The following is a 13,679-nucleotide window of genomic DNA, read 5'->3' as shown; positions in this document are numbered from 1 at the left end:
ACCTAGCATTCAGGACTACTAGACACGTTGCACTAGAAACATACTTATGACAAACTTTTAAAGGGTTTGTTTTGTGTTTTTTGTGTTTTTTTATTTTTTTAAAACAACTATCTGGAAGATACTCCACATCAGTATTGTTACATTATTCATCCTGCTTGTCCAGAGGAGAGTTTGGCATTGTTTGTGTATTCTATATTCAATTCAAGAGCCTGAATTAGATATGCTCTTTATAATCCTCCTTGATCCTAAACAGACAGATATTTGTATTACCAGTTCACAGTGTATAGGCATATTTTATAATAGCATTGTTAACTGCTTTGTGACTGTCTGGAGTAGGTGAAATATTCTGAAAAATAATGCTGAAATCAAATTAAGTCCTTGCAATCAGGTAGGAACACAATTTGGTGATTAATATTTTTTAACAATACAATTAACTTTGTTTTCAAACAAATGTTTATTACTGTATAATGTTAAGACTACCAGGATTATGTACTTAAATCCTTAGCCAGTAAGCTTTCAATTCTGATCAAATAATCATTTTTTTTTTAACTTAAATCTTCCACAAGCACATATGCCACCTCTCAGAACTTCAACATAACTGAAAAAGCACCTCAAACTGTATTCTCGCTATATTCAGATCTTCCCAGCAAACAAATTTGATGTAACAACTGATATGTAACACTGTAATAAAGGCATAAATTCAAGCACTTTGTTAATAGGGATTGGATGAAAAAAAAATGTATGGATCAGAGAACTTAATGGTCAGGTAAACACAAAAATGTGTATTTGACTGGTTAGTTATAGGTGTTGCATATTTTGAAATTCCAGATGAGATGGGCAACTTTATAGGGCTTGTAGAGAATAGGAGAAATGAAAAACAGTTTTATTTATTTTTTATAATCATAATACTCACTTGAAGGCAAAAGACTTTTTTTTACCAAAATACCAAGTAAACAATATAACATTTATTTCTGATTCAGATACACCTTAAAGATAATAAACTACAACAACAAATGATAAAAACTTATATACTAAAGTGACTGAAAAAATAGGATTTTACTAAAGACTCTCATTGTATTAAAATAATATTCTAAATATGAATAAAACATGTACAGTACGTGGTTATCTATGTTGTTACTTTTTTCATAACAGTATTGACTGCACCACTGTATAATATTGAATTCTCAATGTGAGACAAACTGTATAATATCTTGAACATAGCCTTTCAGCTTCTCCACAGCACAGGATTCTAATAGCTAGATTCTGGCAATTTTTACCAAGTAGTTTAGATGCAAGATATACAGTTATTTTTTTTATACATGTGAGCCTTGGAGCTAAGTACCAAGAGTGTTGCCTTAAGTATTAGCTAGAGGTGTACCATGTGCTTACTATATCTGTGGCCCCCTATGCACTAGGAAATATGCATGTATATTTCAAAATTATATATAGACATGCATTTTCCCCCTCTGCTCTTCCAAAAATCTCTTTTGGGACACTTTCTTTTTAAGTGACCTTTCTGTTCAGGGCAATTTTCCAATTCAAAGATCAAGACACCTAGATAGCTTTCAAAACTGTTGTTATTCTGACAATATAGACTAGCAAATAACAGGCCTTATACATGCCAACAATTTCTATTGTCATCCCCATGACTAGAAAGAATATGTTATTCATCTGAAATGTCAGTTTTTTCAATGTGCTTCACAGAGTACCAAAAGAATTAAATTAAGAGAGTCTTGCAACTTGTGATGGTAGAAGTTTGCCTGTGCCCTCAGTTGCAATCGCTGCTTCAGAATAAAGGCCCATTATCCTGGCCAGGTAGATAAGCATAAAGTAATATAAATGAAGGTCCCTGCTCTCTCTCTTCAGCTCTTCCGCAGCCTCAGATCATTGCTGGTTACTAAGGCAGACAGTGATGTATTCTCAAGGGCATCTTCTTTCTTGAGATTCAAGAATGATTCTCTGGTTATTTGTAGGATTTCTCGTAAGCCTTTGTTCTCCTGCTACAAGAAAATTTTTTAAAAAGCAACATTTAAGAATGCTATATGTGGAGAAAAAAACATGCAGTTTCAACAGAGCTCACATAAGCTGGTTATGCTAAAATGCATGGGGGGATCCATTCAAATACAACATATTGACAAATTTCCATGCATTCTTGATAATAAAGAGATTAGGTTTTTACCTTGCTAATATCTTTTCTAGTAGATAGGTATGTCATTCTGGACGAGCGGGTAATATCCCAGTGCTCGGGAACCGTACAGAAGGAATCCACTCCAGCTTTTGAATCCCTCCTACTTCAACAGAGGGCGCTGCTGCCCCCTTCAGTTTGTTCCAAAGCAGGCGATAGCCCCCTCTAGAAACACTTGTGAAGGAGGGATATGGGGAAACTAACCAAAGAACAATTCTGTTCTGAAAACATAATGGACATGGTAAACGCTGCCACTGAACAATTAAAACAAACATGGCAAACAAACCTTTATGGATCTCAAATAATACCCCTATAGAAAAGTCTACCGGGAAATTACAGACCGGCAAGCCTCACTTCAGTGCCAGGCAAAATGGTGGAAACAATTATAAAAAATAAAATTGTGGTACACATAGAAAAACATGATTTAATGAGATGGAGTGAACATGGGTTCAGCCAAGGGAGATCTTGCCTCACAAATTTGCTTGACTTCTTTGAAGGTGTGAATAAAGGTGAGCTGGTTGATATAGTGTATCTAGATTTTCAGAAAGCTTTTGATAAAAGCTCCTCACGAGAGGCTCCTGAGAAAATTAAAAAGTGTCATGGCATAGGTGGCAAAGTTCAGTTGTGGATTAGGACTTGGTTATCGGATAGAAAACAGAGGGCAGGGTTAAATGATTATTTTTCTCAATGGAGGAGAGAAAACAGTGGAGTGAACATAAGAACATAAGAATTGCCGTTGCTGGGTCAGACCAGTGCTCCATCGTGCCCAGCAGTCCGCTCACGTGGCAGCCCTCTGGTCAAAGATCAGCGCCCTGCGACTAGCCCTACCTGCATACGTTCTGGTTCAGCAGGAACTTGTCTAATTTTGTCTTGAATCCCTGGAGGGTGTTTTCCCCTATGACAGACTCCGGAAGAGCATTCCAATTTTCTACCACTCTCTGGGTGAAGAAGAACTTCCTTACGTTTGTTCGGAATCTGTCCCCTTTTAATTTTAGAGAGTGCCCTCTTGTTCTCTCTACCTTGGAGAGGGTGAACAACCTGTCTTTATCTACTAAGTCTATTCCCTTCATTATCTTGAATGTTTCGATCATGTCCCCTCAGTCTCCTCTTTTCAAGGGAGAAGAGGCCCAGTTTCTCCAATCTCTCACTGTACAGCAACTCCTCCAGCCCCTTAACCATTTTAGTCACTCTTCTCTGGATCCTTCTGAGTAGTACTGTGTCCTTCTTCATGTATGGCAACCAGTGATGGATGCAGTACTCCAGGTGAGGGCGCACCATGGCCCGGTACAGCAACATGATAACCTTCTCCGATCTATTCGTGATCCCTTTATCACTTCTAGCATTCTGTTCGCCCTTTTCACCACTGCCGCACATTGCATGGACAGCTTCTTCGATCATAACTCCCAAGTCTCTTTCCTGGGAGGTCTCTCCAAGTACTGCCCCGGACATCCTGTATTCATACATGAGATTTTTGTTACCTACATGCATCACTTTACACTTCTCCACGTTGATTTTGGAGATAATGCATTTTGGAGAGGACACATGAGCTTTTGCCCAGGGAACCATGTCTATTGTGGCTGCCATGAAACCCAGCTCTTGGAGGTAGTGCCACACAGACGGAGCTGGCTTCGATAGCAAGCTTGTTATCCGAGCACAAAGCTTCTGTCTGTGTGTCTCTGGAAGATACACACGGCCTTATGCCGTGTTGAATAAGACACCCAGGTATTCCAGAGACTGTGATGGAGTCAGATGGCTCTTTCAGAAATTCACTATCAAACCTAGGTTCTGTAGGATTCAGATCACGTGAGACAATAAGTACTCACAACGGTGAATCCAAGATAAAAAGATGAAAACATATATACATTGTTGTGAAGGTGCAACCTGGAACAGAATAAAATGGGCACAGGAAGGTTGGGTTGGATTCTAGACCCCAAACAAATTCTGCAGGACTGTCTGACCAAACTGGCTGTCATGTCAGGTGCTCTGCTCAAGGTAGTAGTGGGATTTGAAAGTGTGGCCTGAAGACCACATTGCAGTCTTGCAAATCTCTTCAAAGGAGGTCGACTTCAAGTGGGATACTGCAGCTTCTGACACGGCACTTTGATGCCCCAAAGCTCCCAGCACTGTGTCGAGGGGGACCGATGCTTGTGCTGCTTGGCCTTTGCCCGATGCAAAGCATCAATGTTCTTCAGTCCTGGCGTTGAATTCACACATCTCCCTGGTGTCGAGTCTGTTGCTGACTGGTCTAGGGGCCCCCTCACACACACAGCAGCTGGCACCGAAGCAGGTGACGATCCACTTGATACTCTGCTCCTCCCAGTGTCTGATAATGGTCTAGAAACCATAGGGATCGATGCTTCAGATGCCAGTGCAGACGCCAAAGATCTACCAATGCTGACGTTAATGATCTCTTTTTGAGCTTTTCTGAATTTCTAAGCGTTTTTTTTTGCATATGCAAAGGACACAGTTTAGATGGTTATGGTCTAACCCTGAACACTGGATACATTAGGAATGTCAGCCCCAGAGATGGTCCTATTACACCAGGAACAGTGCTTGGTGGAAATTTATAGGACACGGAAGGAAAAATGGCAAGCAGTTATTGTAAATGCCTTTTTCTAGATATTGATCTCTCATAACTGCTGAGTTTTGAAAATTTTTTCATGATTCTTTGTATAAGCCTTTTCTGGTTTTCATCCTTTCACTGCTGATTCTCTGAGGATTATTTATTTATGCTTGTCTTATTTTATTTGTTTTATAGAATTATGTATGTAACATTATGTAAACCATTTAGGATTTAAATGGTATAGAAATTTTTTAAATAAATAAATAAAATAAAAATAAATGTTACTCTAAACTGAATTGACAACAAATGAAGGTCTCTCAAAAGAGGGGAGACTCGTTTAAACTTTGCCTCACAAATTAACCTCACTGCCGTATTCTGCTGCAAGTGCAGTTTTCTTTGGACTTTCAGAGCAACACCTTCATACAAAGAATTACAGTAATCTAAATGAAGTATTAAGATAGCTTGAGATATAATCAGAAAACTAGAAGAATCCAAAGATGGTCGTATGGTTCTTATCTACCATATCTTAGAAAAACATTTTTTTTTAGTAAGAGAATGATTTGATCTGCCATAGAAATAATGTCAGGAATGTTCCTCGTAGGGTAGTGGTTCTCAAAAATTGGGGGGTACCAGAGACACAAAAAAAGGGGCAGATTATAGGGATTTCAAATACACAACTTCTTAGCTCTCTGCTTTCCTCAGCCTGCAGGCAAATATAGTTGTTAAGGAAAGCATGGACTTGGTTTGTGTATCAAATTTTTAGTGACATACCAGTGTGTCCGAGGACATGCCCTTGCAGTATCCTTAATTTTTTTCTGCTGTATACATTCAGAATTGTACGGATGCATAATCTATAAATTTTAACTTCTACTGCTACCCACACAAGAACCAACATGGACAGGCACTGACTAGGGAAAAAGATAAGATGTTACAGAAAGTGTGATAAAGTCTCAGAACAATAAGCCTTTGCAGAACAAAGCGCCAGGCAATTTCTGTCGACTTCCCCCTTCCTGGCAAGCAAGGCAGTGCATTTTTTGAAACCCTAGTAAATGTTCCAGGCAAATGCTTATACTTACAAAAGTGTGCATACTACTAATAAAACTTTCACTAAATGTTCTTGCTAGCTCTATACATTAACGGGTGCTAGAGTAGATGTCTGTCTGGGTATTTTTTTTCTTTGACTCTCTCTCTCTCCTTGCATGCTGCCTGTCTGTCTTTTTTTCTGTCTGTGAATCTCCCTGTGTCCTTAATGCCCTCAGTGCATTAAGGACACAGGGACACAGTGCATTAAGGACACATCCTTCCTATGTCCTTAGTGCCCCTTCCTATGTCCATAGTGCCCCTTCCTATGTCCATAGTGCCCCTTCCTATGTCCATAGTGCCCCCAGTACCTCCTTCCTCCCCTCATCCCCCCTCCGATACCAGCCTGCCTGCCTGCCTCCCATCCCCCTTCCATTGAAAACCCCCCCACCCGATGCCAGCCTGCCTGCCTCCCATCCCAAGCAGCATGTTTCCATGGAAACTCCCCCACCCCCCCCGATGCCTACCTGCCAATGAAACCCCCCACCCCCCCTCCGATGGCAGCCTGCCTTCTTGTCATTGAAACCCCCCACCCCCCCTCCGATGCCAGCCTGCCTGCCTCCCATTCCTCTTCCATTGAACCCACCCCGATGCCAGCCTGCCTCCCATCCCCCTGAGCAGCATTTTTCCATGGAAACCACCCCATCCCCCCGATGCCAGCCTGCCTGCCTTCCATTGAAACCCCCCACCCCCTCCGTTGCCTGCATCCCCTTCCATTGAACCCCCCGATGCCAGTCTGCCTGCTTGCCCGCAGCATGTTTCCATGAACCCCCCACCCTCCTCCGATGCCAGCCTCCCTGCCTGCCTCCCATCCCCCTTCCATTGAAACCCCCCTATGCCAGCCTGCCTGCCTTCCATCCCCCTGAGCAGCATGTTTCCATGGAAACCACCCCCAATGCCATCCTTCCTTCCATTGAACCCCCCTACCCCCCCTCCGATGCCAGCCTGCCTGCCTCCCAACCCCTTCCAGTGAAACCCCCCCATGCCAGCTTGCCTGCCTTCCATCCCCCTGAGCAGCATGTTTCCATGGAAACCACCCCCCGATGCCATCCTGCTTTCCATTGACCCCCCCACCCCCTCCGATGCCAGCCTGCCTGCCTCCCATCCCCCTTCCACTGAAACCCCCCCACCCCACCCCCAATGCCAGTTCGCCTGCCTGCCTCCCATCCCCCTAAGCAGCATGTTTCCATGGAAACCACCCCCCGATGCCATCCTGCCTTCCATTGAACCCCCCACCCTCCTCCGATGCCAGCCTGCCTGCCTCCCATCCCCCTTCCACTGAAACCCCCCTACCCCACCCTCAAATGCCAGTCTGCCTGCTTGCCTTCCATCCCCCTGAGTAGCATGTTTTTAAACCCCACCCTGCGCCGACCCTAGGCACACCACTAACACGCCGCAACTCCCCCTTCCCCCCCCGACCTTAGGCACACCACTAACACGCAGTGACTCCCCCCGTCAGGGGGATGGGAGGCAGGCAGGCTGGCATTGGGGGGGGGGTTTCAATGGAAGGGGATGGGAGGCAGGCAGGCTGGCATTGGAGGGGGGAAGGAGACACTGGGACATAGAAAGAGGCAGTGGGGGCACTATGGACATAGGAAGGGGCACTAAGGACATAGGAAGGAGGCACTGAGGGCACTAAGGACACAGGGAGATTCACAGACAGAAAAAATGACAGACAGGCAGCGTGCAAGGAGAGAGAGACAAAGAAAAAAAATACCCAGACAGACAGACATCTACTCTAGCACCCGTTAATGCAACGGGCTTAAAGACTAGTAATATAATAAACACCTTCTTCGCTTTTCAGACCTGGCTCTGGAGAAAGTGGCACCCTGGGTTAGATTACAGATGATATCCCTTCCCCTTCCACAACACAAGGCATGCAGGATGGTCATCCAGGACACTCGGTGGCATTCCTGGTTCGTGTGCACCATCTTCTAGAGCAGGGGTAGGCTATTTCGGTCCTCGAGAGCCACAGGCAGGTTAGGTTTTCAGGATATCCACAATGAATATGTATGAGATGGATTTGCATACACTGCCTCCTTGAGATGTAAATCCATCTCATGCATATTTATTGTGAATATCCTGAAAACCTGATCTGCTTGTGGCTCTGAAGGACTGGAACTGCTTACCCCTGTTCTAGAGGGATTGAGTTGGGTTGGATGAAGGCTAAGACATGCTCCTGGGTTGCACCTGCCTGGGCTCTCATTGGCATTCTGGGCAACTGCCCTACACAGTGTACCCTAAAGCAAGCTCTGCCTCCTTCTATGGAGCATAATTCCATACTTACTTCAAGCTGAATTATACGCTCCTGCTCTTTGGAACCTCGTTGCTCATCAATTTCAATGGCTCTTCTTATGACTGCTGTCATTTCACTGATTTTGTCAACATGGACCTGTAGTTCCTAAGCAAAAAGAAATTTAAATTAGCAACTTACAGATGTAATTACTTACAAGGGACAAAGCATGTCCAGTACTTATCCTTTCTTTCAAACCCACTTTTGGTACAAATCATTAAAATCAGTTAAGGTGCTCTTATAACCTGTAAAGCAAAGATACCTAGCAGGTGTTCTCCAAGGACAGCAGGCATATATTCTCATATGTGGGCGACATCTACAGAACAACTGTCACTTAAAATCTTTAAGCAGTGCCCATACTGTGCGTGTTCCAGTGCCTGACAATGGCTCACGGGACCATCAGTTAAATAAGAAAGCTAAGCAGCCAGCTACAGGAGGTGGGCGGGTTGTGAGAATATATGCCTGCAATCCTCAGATAACACCTGCTACAGATAAGTATATTTGCTTTCTCCGACGACAAGAGGGATAATATGCTCACACATGGGACTCCCAACCTGCCAGTATCATGTCTCTGGAAGAGGAGGTTATATATTGAATATACAGGAAATCCTATAGGGTTGAAGGGAAAGTTAGATTTAACTAGAGAATAGATTTTACAGAACTGCTTTTCTAAACCGACTGTCTCTTCTGGAGTTGTGTTCTGAACAGTAGTGGGAAGTAAATGTATGGATTGAGGACCAAGTAGTTGCTTTGCAGATGTCTTCAATAGATGTAGAGCAAAAATAAATGACCAAGGCAGCCTTAGCCTATACATTGTGGGCTGTTAACATGGCCTTATAGTATCAACCCAGCCTAAATATACACAAAGGAGATACAGTCTTGCTAGCCAAGTGGAGATGGTTCTTTTGGATACAGCAACTCCTAGCCAATTAAGATCAATGGCGACAAATAGCTGAGAGGACCCTCTATATGACTTAGAGTGGTCCAGGTAGTTTGCAGTCTAAGGTGTGAAGGGCTGCTTCTCCAGGATGAGAATGTGGTTTTGGAAAGAAAAACAGGCAAAAGGATGGATTGGTTGAGGTAGAATTCTGAAACTACTTTAGGGAGGAATTTTGGATGTATTCAAAAGGCTAACCTGTTGTGATAGAATCTTGTGTAGGGAGGATCCAAGGGCTTGAAGTTCATTCATCTGGCATGCAGATATGAGAATTACAAGGAAAACAACTTCCAAAGTGAACAGTTTGAGAGATGAAGATATAAGCGGCTCAAAGGGAGATTTCATATGAGCAGAGAGAATCACGTTAAGATCACAAGCAACAGGAGGAGGCTTGATAGATGGTTTTTGTGTGGAATAGGTCTTTCATGAAACGGGCTACTAAGGAATGTACAGAAATTGTTTGTTGTCTGGGCAGGAATGAAATGCACCGATAGTACCGAGATGAACTCTAACTGAATTAGTTTTTAAATCAGAAGTAGAAAAGTATAACAGGAAGTCGAGGATGGATAGATGGATGGAAGTGGACATGAGATAGGCTCCAGATAATGTAATGCACACCCGGAAAAGAAGCATATCAACTTGAAGTGATAACTGCGCTGAGTGGAAGGTTTCCTAGACGCTTCAATGACAGCAAATACTGCAGCTGAGAGGCAGAAAGTATTTACCTGTTCTGTGATAGAAAGATCAGGGGTTGGGATGAAATAGGGGCCCTTCGTTCTGAGTTAGTAATGTTGAAAATGATTGCAGTTTCCACAGTTTCCTAATCAAGAGCTTTAAGAGAAGTGAAAACCAAATCTAGTGTGGTCAAAGAGGTGCTATGAGGCTCATGGTGCCCTGATTTTGGCAAAGTTTTAGTAGAGTTTTCCCAATAAGAGAGATTGGTGAAAATGCGTAGAGAACCTTGCCCCCCCCCCCAGTGAAGTAGAAAGGCATCCAACACAATGCGATTGGGGGGGGGCAAAGAGCCTGGAACAGGATTGTGAAAATTTGCTGAGAGGAAGCAAAGAGATCTACTCTATGTCCGGTGCTCTCCATCAAGAGAATAGAGGATGTTAAGTCTTTCATGCTGAGATAACCATGCATGAGGTTGAAGAAGTCTGCTCAGCTTGTCTACCAACACATTCTGCTTCCCCACCAAGTAACCCACCCTGAGAAGTATCGTATGAGAAGTGGCCCAATTACAAATCTCGACTGCCTCCACACCATTGTGTTGATAAGGTCCACTGTGGCATTCTGAAGAGAAGGCATGCAATAAACCGTCAATGCTATAAGATCAAGCAGGCGTAACATCTGGTGTGCAGAAGCACACTTGAGGATGGAGATTTTTGACACAAGTGAATGAGATTGTCCAACTTTCTGCTAAGGTAGAAACGCCTGAACTTGAATGGTGTTCAAGAGTGCTATGAACTCCAAGGTTTGAGACTTGGATGTGACTTTTGGTAGTTAATGGCAAACTCTAGAAGCTCAAGGAATTGTTGAGGTTTTGATATGCTGTACTGCTTGCTATGATGAAGCCTTGATGTACTAATCATCTAAGTAGGGAAATACATGAAACCTCCATGAGAGAAAGGTTGCCACAACTATTACAACCCATTTCATGAAGATATGAGGAGCAGAGGCTAGTCTGCGGAGCAAGACCTTGTACAGGAATTACCCACCCTACCCCCCTTTCTTGTGTAGATTACTTCTTTGAAGTTTATGTATCCTGTCACCAGATATGGTTTGTACTCACGTCATCTGCTAATATCACTGACCCATGTAAAAAGGTATAAAACTGGATGTAAGACTAATAATAAACAGGCAATTCCTTAGGACACTGTCTGAAAATCCTTCCTTCCTAAGGGGACTGCCTCCAATATCTGAAAAGGCGACAGGGTGTGTGCAGGGCGGTTTCGGGACCAAGAAACGGACCCCGTTCATTTCAGTGCTGAGGACCTATGTGGAAGTGGAGATACTTCCTGTGAGCAGGTAAGATGGATATGCAAGTGTTGGCTTCTTTGAGATCTAGAGAGCAAAGCCAGTCTCCTTTTCTAGCAGGCGTAGAAGGGTTCTCATAGACACTCTGCAAAATGTCTCCTTCAGAAAAATTTGGTCTTTTTTTGGTATCAGGAAATACTTGGGAGTCCCTGACCCCTCTCCTGCATTGGAAAAAGTACAATTGAATTTCGCTGGAGAAGGGCTGAGAGTTCCTGAAGAAGAAAGGATTTCTGGAGGGAGTTGAAGAGAGACTCGCTTGGTGATTTGGAGCACCCATTGATCTGTTGTGAATGACTGAGGCTTTTGTGTCTTTTATTGTTTTGCATGGGAAGGCTGACCAGGTCTAGAGGATGATGAAGATGCCCGACTATAACAACGTTTTATAGTAGTTTGAATGTCTAAGGCCCAGTTAAAAGCCTACCTCTTCAAGACTGCTTTCAACTTCTAACTCCTCCCACCTTGGATTCTGCATCCTTAACCCTATATGTCATGTCCAAGTTAGATTGTAAGCTCTTCTTAGCAGGGACCATCTATTAAATGTCAAAATGTACAGTGCTGCGTATGCCTTTCAGCGCTATATACATGATAAATAGTAGTAGTAGTAGTAGTAGATAAGAAGATACCAAAGATGACCAAATCAAAGAAAAAGACGACCAAGATGACGAAGTTGAAGACAAAGACGACCAAGGCAACGAAGATTATCAAGGTAAGAACCTAATCTTCCTTTCCAGTTCAAAAGTAACTGGAGTCTTGACCAGTGGGACATACCAAAGCTGTCCCCTGAGTCTAGGACAGGGCAGATGAGCCTGCTGCTAGCACCAAGGACCCAAAAGTGGCATCCATTTGTGCCTTTACATCTACTCTGTAAAACCTTTGTGAAAGTATAGAGGAGTGGACCATATAGCTGCCCTACAACTCTCCTCAGGTGGAACTGCTCGGGATTCTGCCCTGAAGCGTGCAGGGTGATGCATGTCGGTAACAAAAATCATATGCACGAATACAGGATGTCCAGTGCTATACTCAGAGAGAGCCCGTAGGTAAGACTTGGGAGTATTTGTAGACAAGTCAATGAAACTGTCTGCGCAATGTGCGGCGGTGGCAAAAAGGGCAAACAGAATGCTAGGAATGATTAAGAAGGGGATCACAAACAGATCTGACAAGGTTATCATGCCGCTGTACCAGGCAATGGTACGCCCCCCATCTGGAATACTGTGTCCAACACTGGTCGCCGTACATAAAAAAGACATTGTACTACTCGAAAGGGTCTAGAGAAGTGTTCTTCAACCTTTTTACACCCGTGGACCGGCAGAAATAAAAAAAATTATTTTGTGGACCGGCAAACTAATAGGACTAAAATTTAAAAACCCCATTTATTCTCCATCTCCGCGAGCTCGGTCCCCGCAAACCATCTGATCACATCTGCACAAGCCGCAATTATGATTTTATATTGAACGTATTTTATTAAAGTATAAAAAGAAACAATATTCTGAACAATTGTGATTTTATAAATACAAATATACAGAGCACGGACCAACAAAACCCCTGTCTTCCCTCCCCTTCACATATATCCCCTCTACTATCAAGAAAACTGAACAAGCCAAGTTCATAGAAATATCATGCTAACAGAATACTGCAGTCCCCAGTTATGTCTCTAGCAGGATATATATTTCAAATCTGATATATTCTAATCACAAAATAGAAATAAAATTATTTGTTTCTACCTTTTGTTGTCTCTGGTTTCTGCTTTCATCTACTTTTCACTCTCTTCCTTCCAGCATCTGCCCTCTCTGTCTCTTCAATCCAGCATCTGCCCCTTCCATCTACTGTCTGACCTCTCCCCCTTCCATATGGTATTTGTCTTCTTTCTATGCCCCTCTCCCCTTTCCATCCAGCCTATGCCCCTCTCTCCTTTTTACACAATTCACTCCAGCTTCACTGCTCTCTTCATTTTTATCTCTCCTACACCAGATCTAGCATATTTGTCCCTCTCAATTTCTCTGCTGACCCCCCTTCCCATCTCATTCCTATCTCTCCCCTTCCCTTCCTCTAATCTCCCTGCAAATGTACAAATGTAAGGAAGTTCTTCTTCACCCAGAAAGTGGTACAAAACTGGAACGCTCTTCCGGAGGCTGTTATAGGGGAAAACACCCTCCAGGGATTCAAGACAAAGTTAGATAAGTTCCTGCTGGACCAGAGAATACACAGGTAAGGCTAGACTCAAATAGGGCACTGGTCTTTGACTTAAGGGCTGCCGCGTGAGCGGACTTGCTGGGTACGATGGACAGCTGTCCTCTCTTCCGGCAGAACTGATGGCAGCCATTCAGGGAGCGGCGCGTGACCAGAAAGGAACGCGAAAAGCTCACGCCTGCCTTGTGCGCCGCTCTGCCAGAAGAGAGGACAGCAGTCCAGCGAGGGAGTGGCAGGAGCAAGGAAAGCTCCTGCCAATACAGCGCTGGATCAACAGAAGTTAAAAAAAAAGGTACAGGGGGAGGGGGGGATATTCACTCCATAAGACGCACCCTTATTTCCCCCACTTTTTGGAGGAAAAAAAAGTGCGTCTTATGGAGCGAAAAATATGGTTATC

General features: G+C 43.5%; 1 protein-coding gene across 1 annotated transcript in view; it reads right to left on the bottom strand.

Annotated features, from left to right (window-relative positions):
• Nucleotides 1-943: 943 nt before the first annotated feature.
• The window catches only part of FGFR1OP2 (FGFR1 oncogene partner 2), a 51,099-nt gene continuing 38,363 nt past the window's right edge, over nucleotides 944-13,679 (bottom strand). Inside the window, exons 5-6 of the mRNA XM_033951173.1 lie at nucleotides 8,116-8,229; nucleotides 944-2,000 (exon numbers count right to left, since the gene is read on the bottom strand). Of these exons, the coding sequence (XP_033807064.1) occupies nucleotides 1,863-2,000; nucleotides 8,116-8,229 (252 nt within the window). The 3' untranslated portion in view covers nucleotides 944-1,862. The remainder of the gene's footprint in view (nucleotides 2,001-8,115; nucleotides 8,230-13,679) is intronic.

Source organism: Geotrypetes seraphini, chromosome 7 (assembly GCF_902459505.1).
Source record: "Geotrypetes seraphini chromosome 7, aGeoSer1.1, whole genome shotgun sequence".
NCBI classification, from domain to species: Eukaryota; Metazoa; Chordata; class Amphibia; order Gymnophiona; family Dermophiidae; genus Geotrypetes; species Geotrypetes seraphini.
This window is presented reverse-complemented; position numbering and strand designations above follow the sequence as displayed.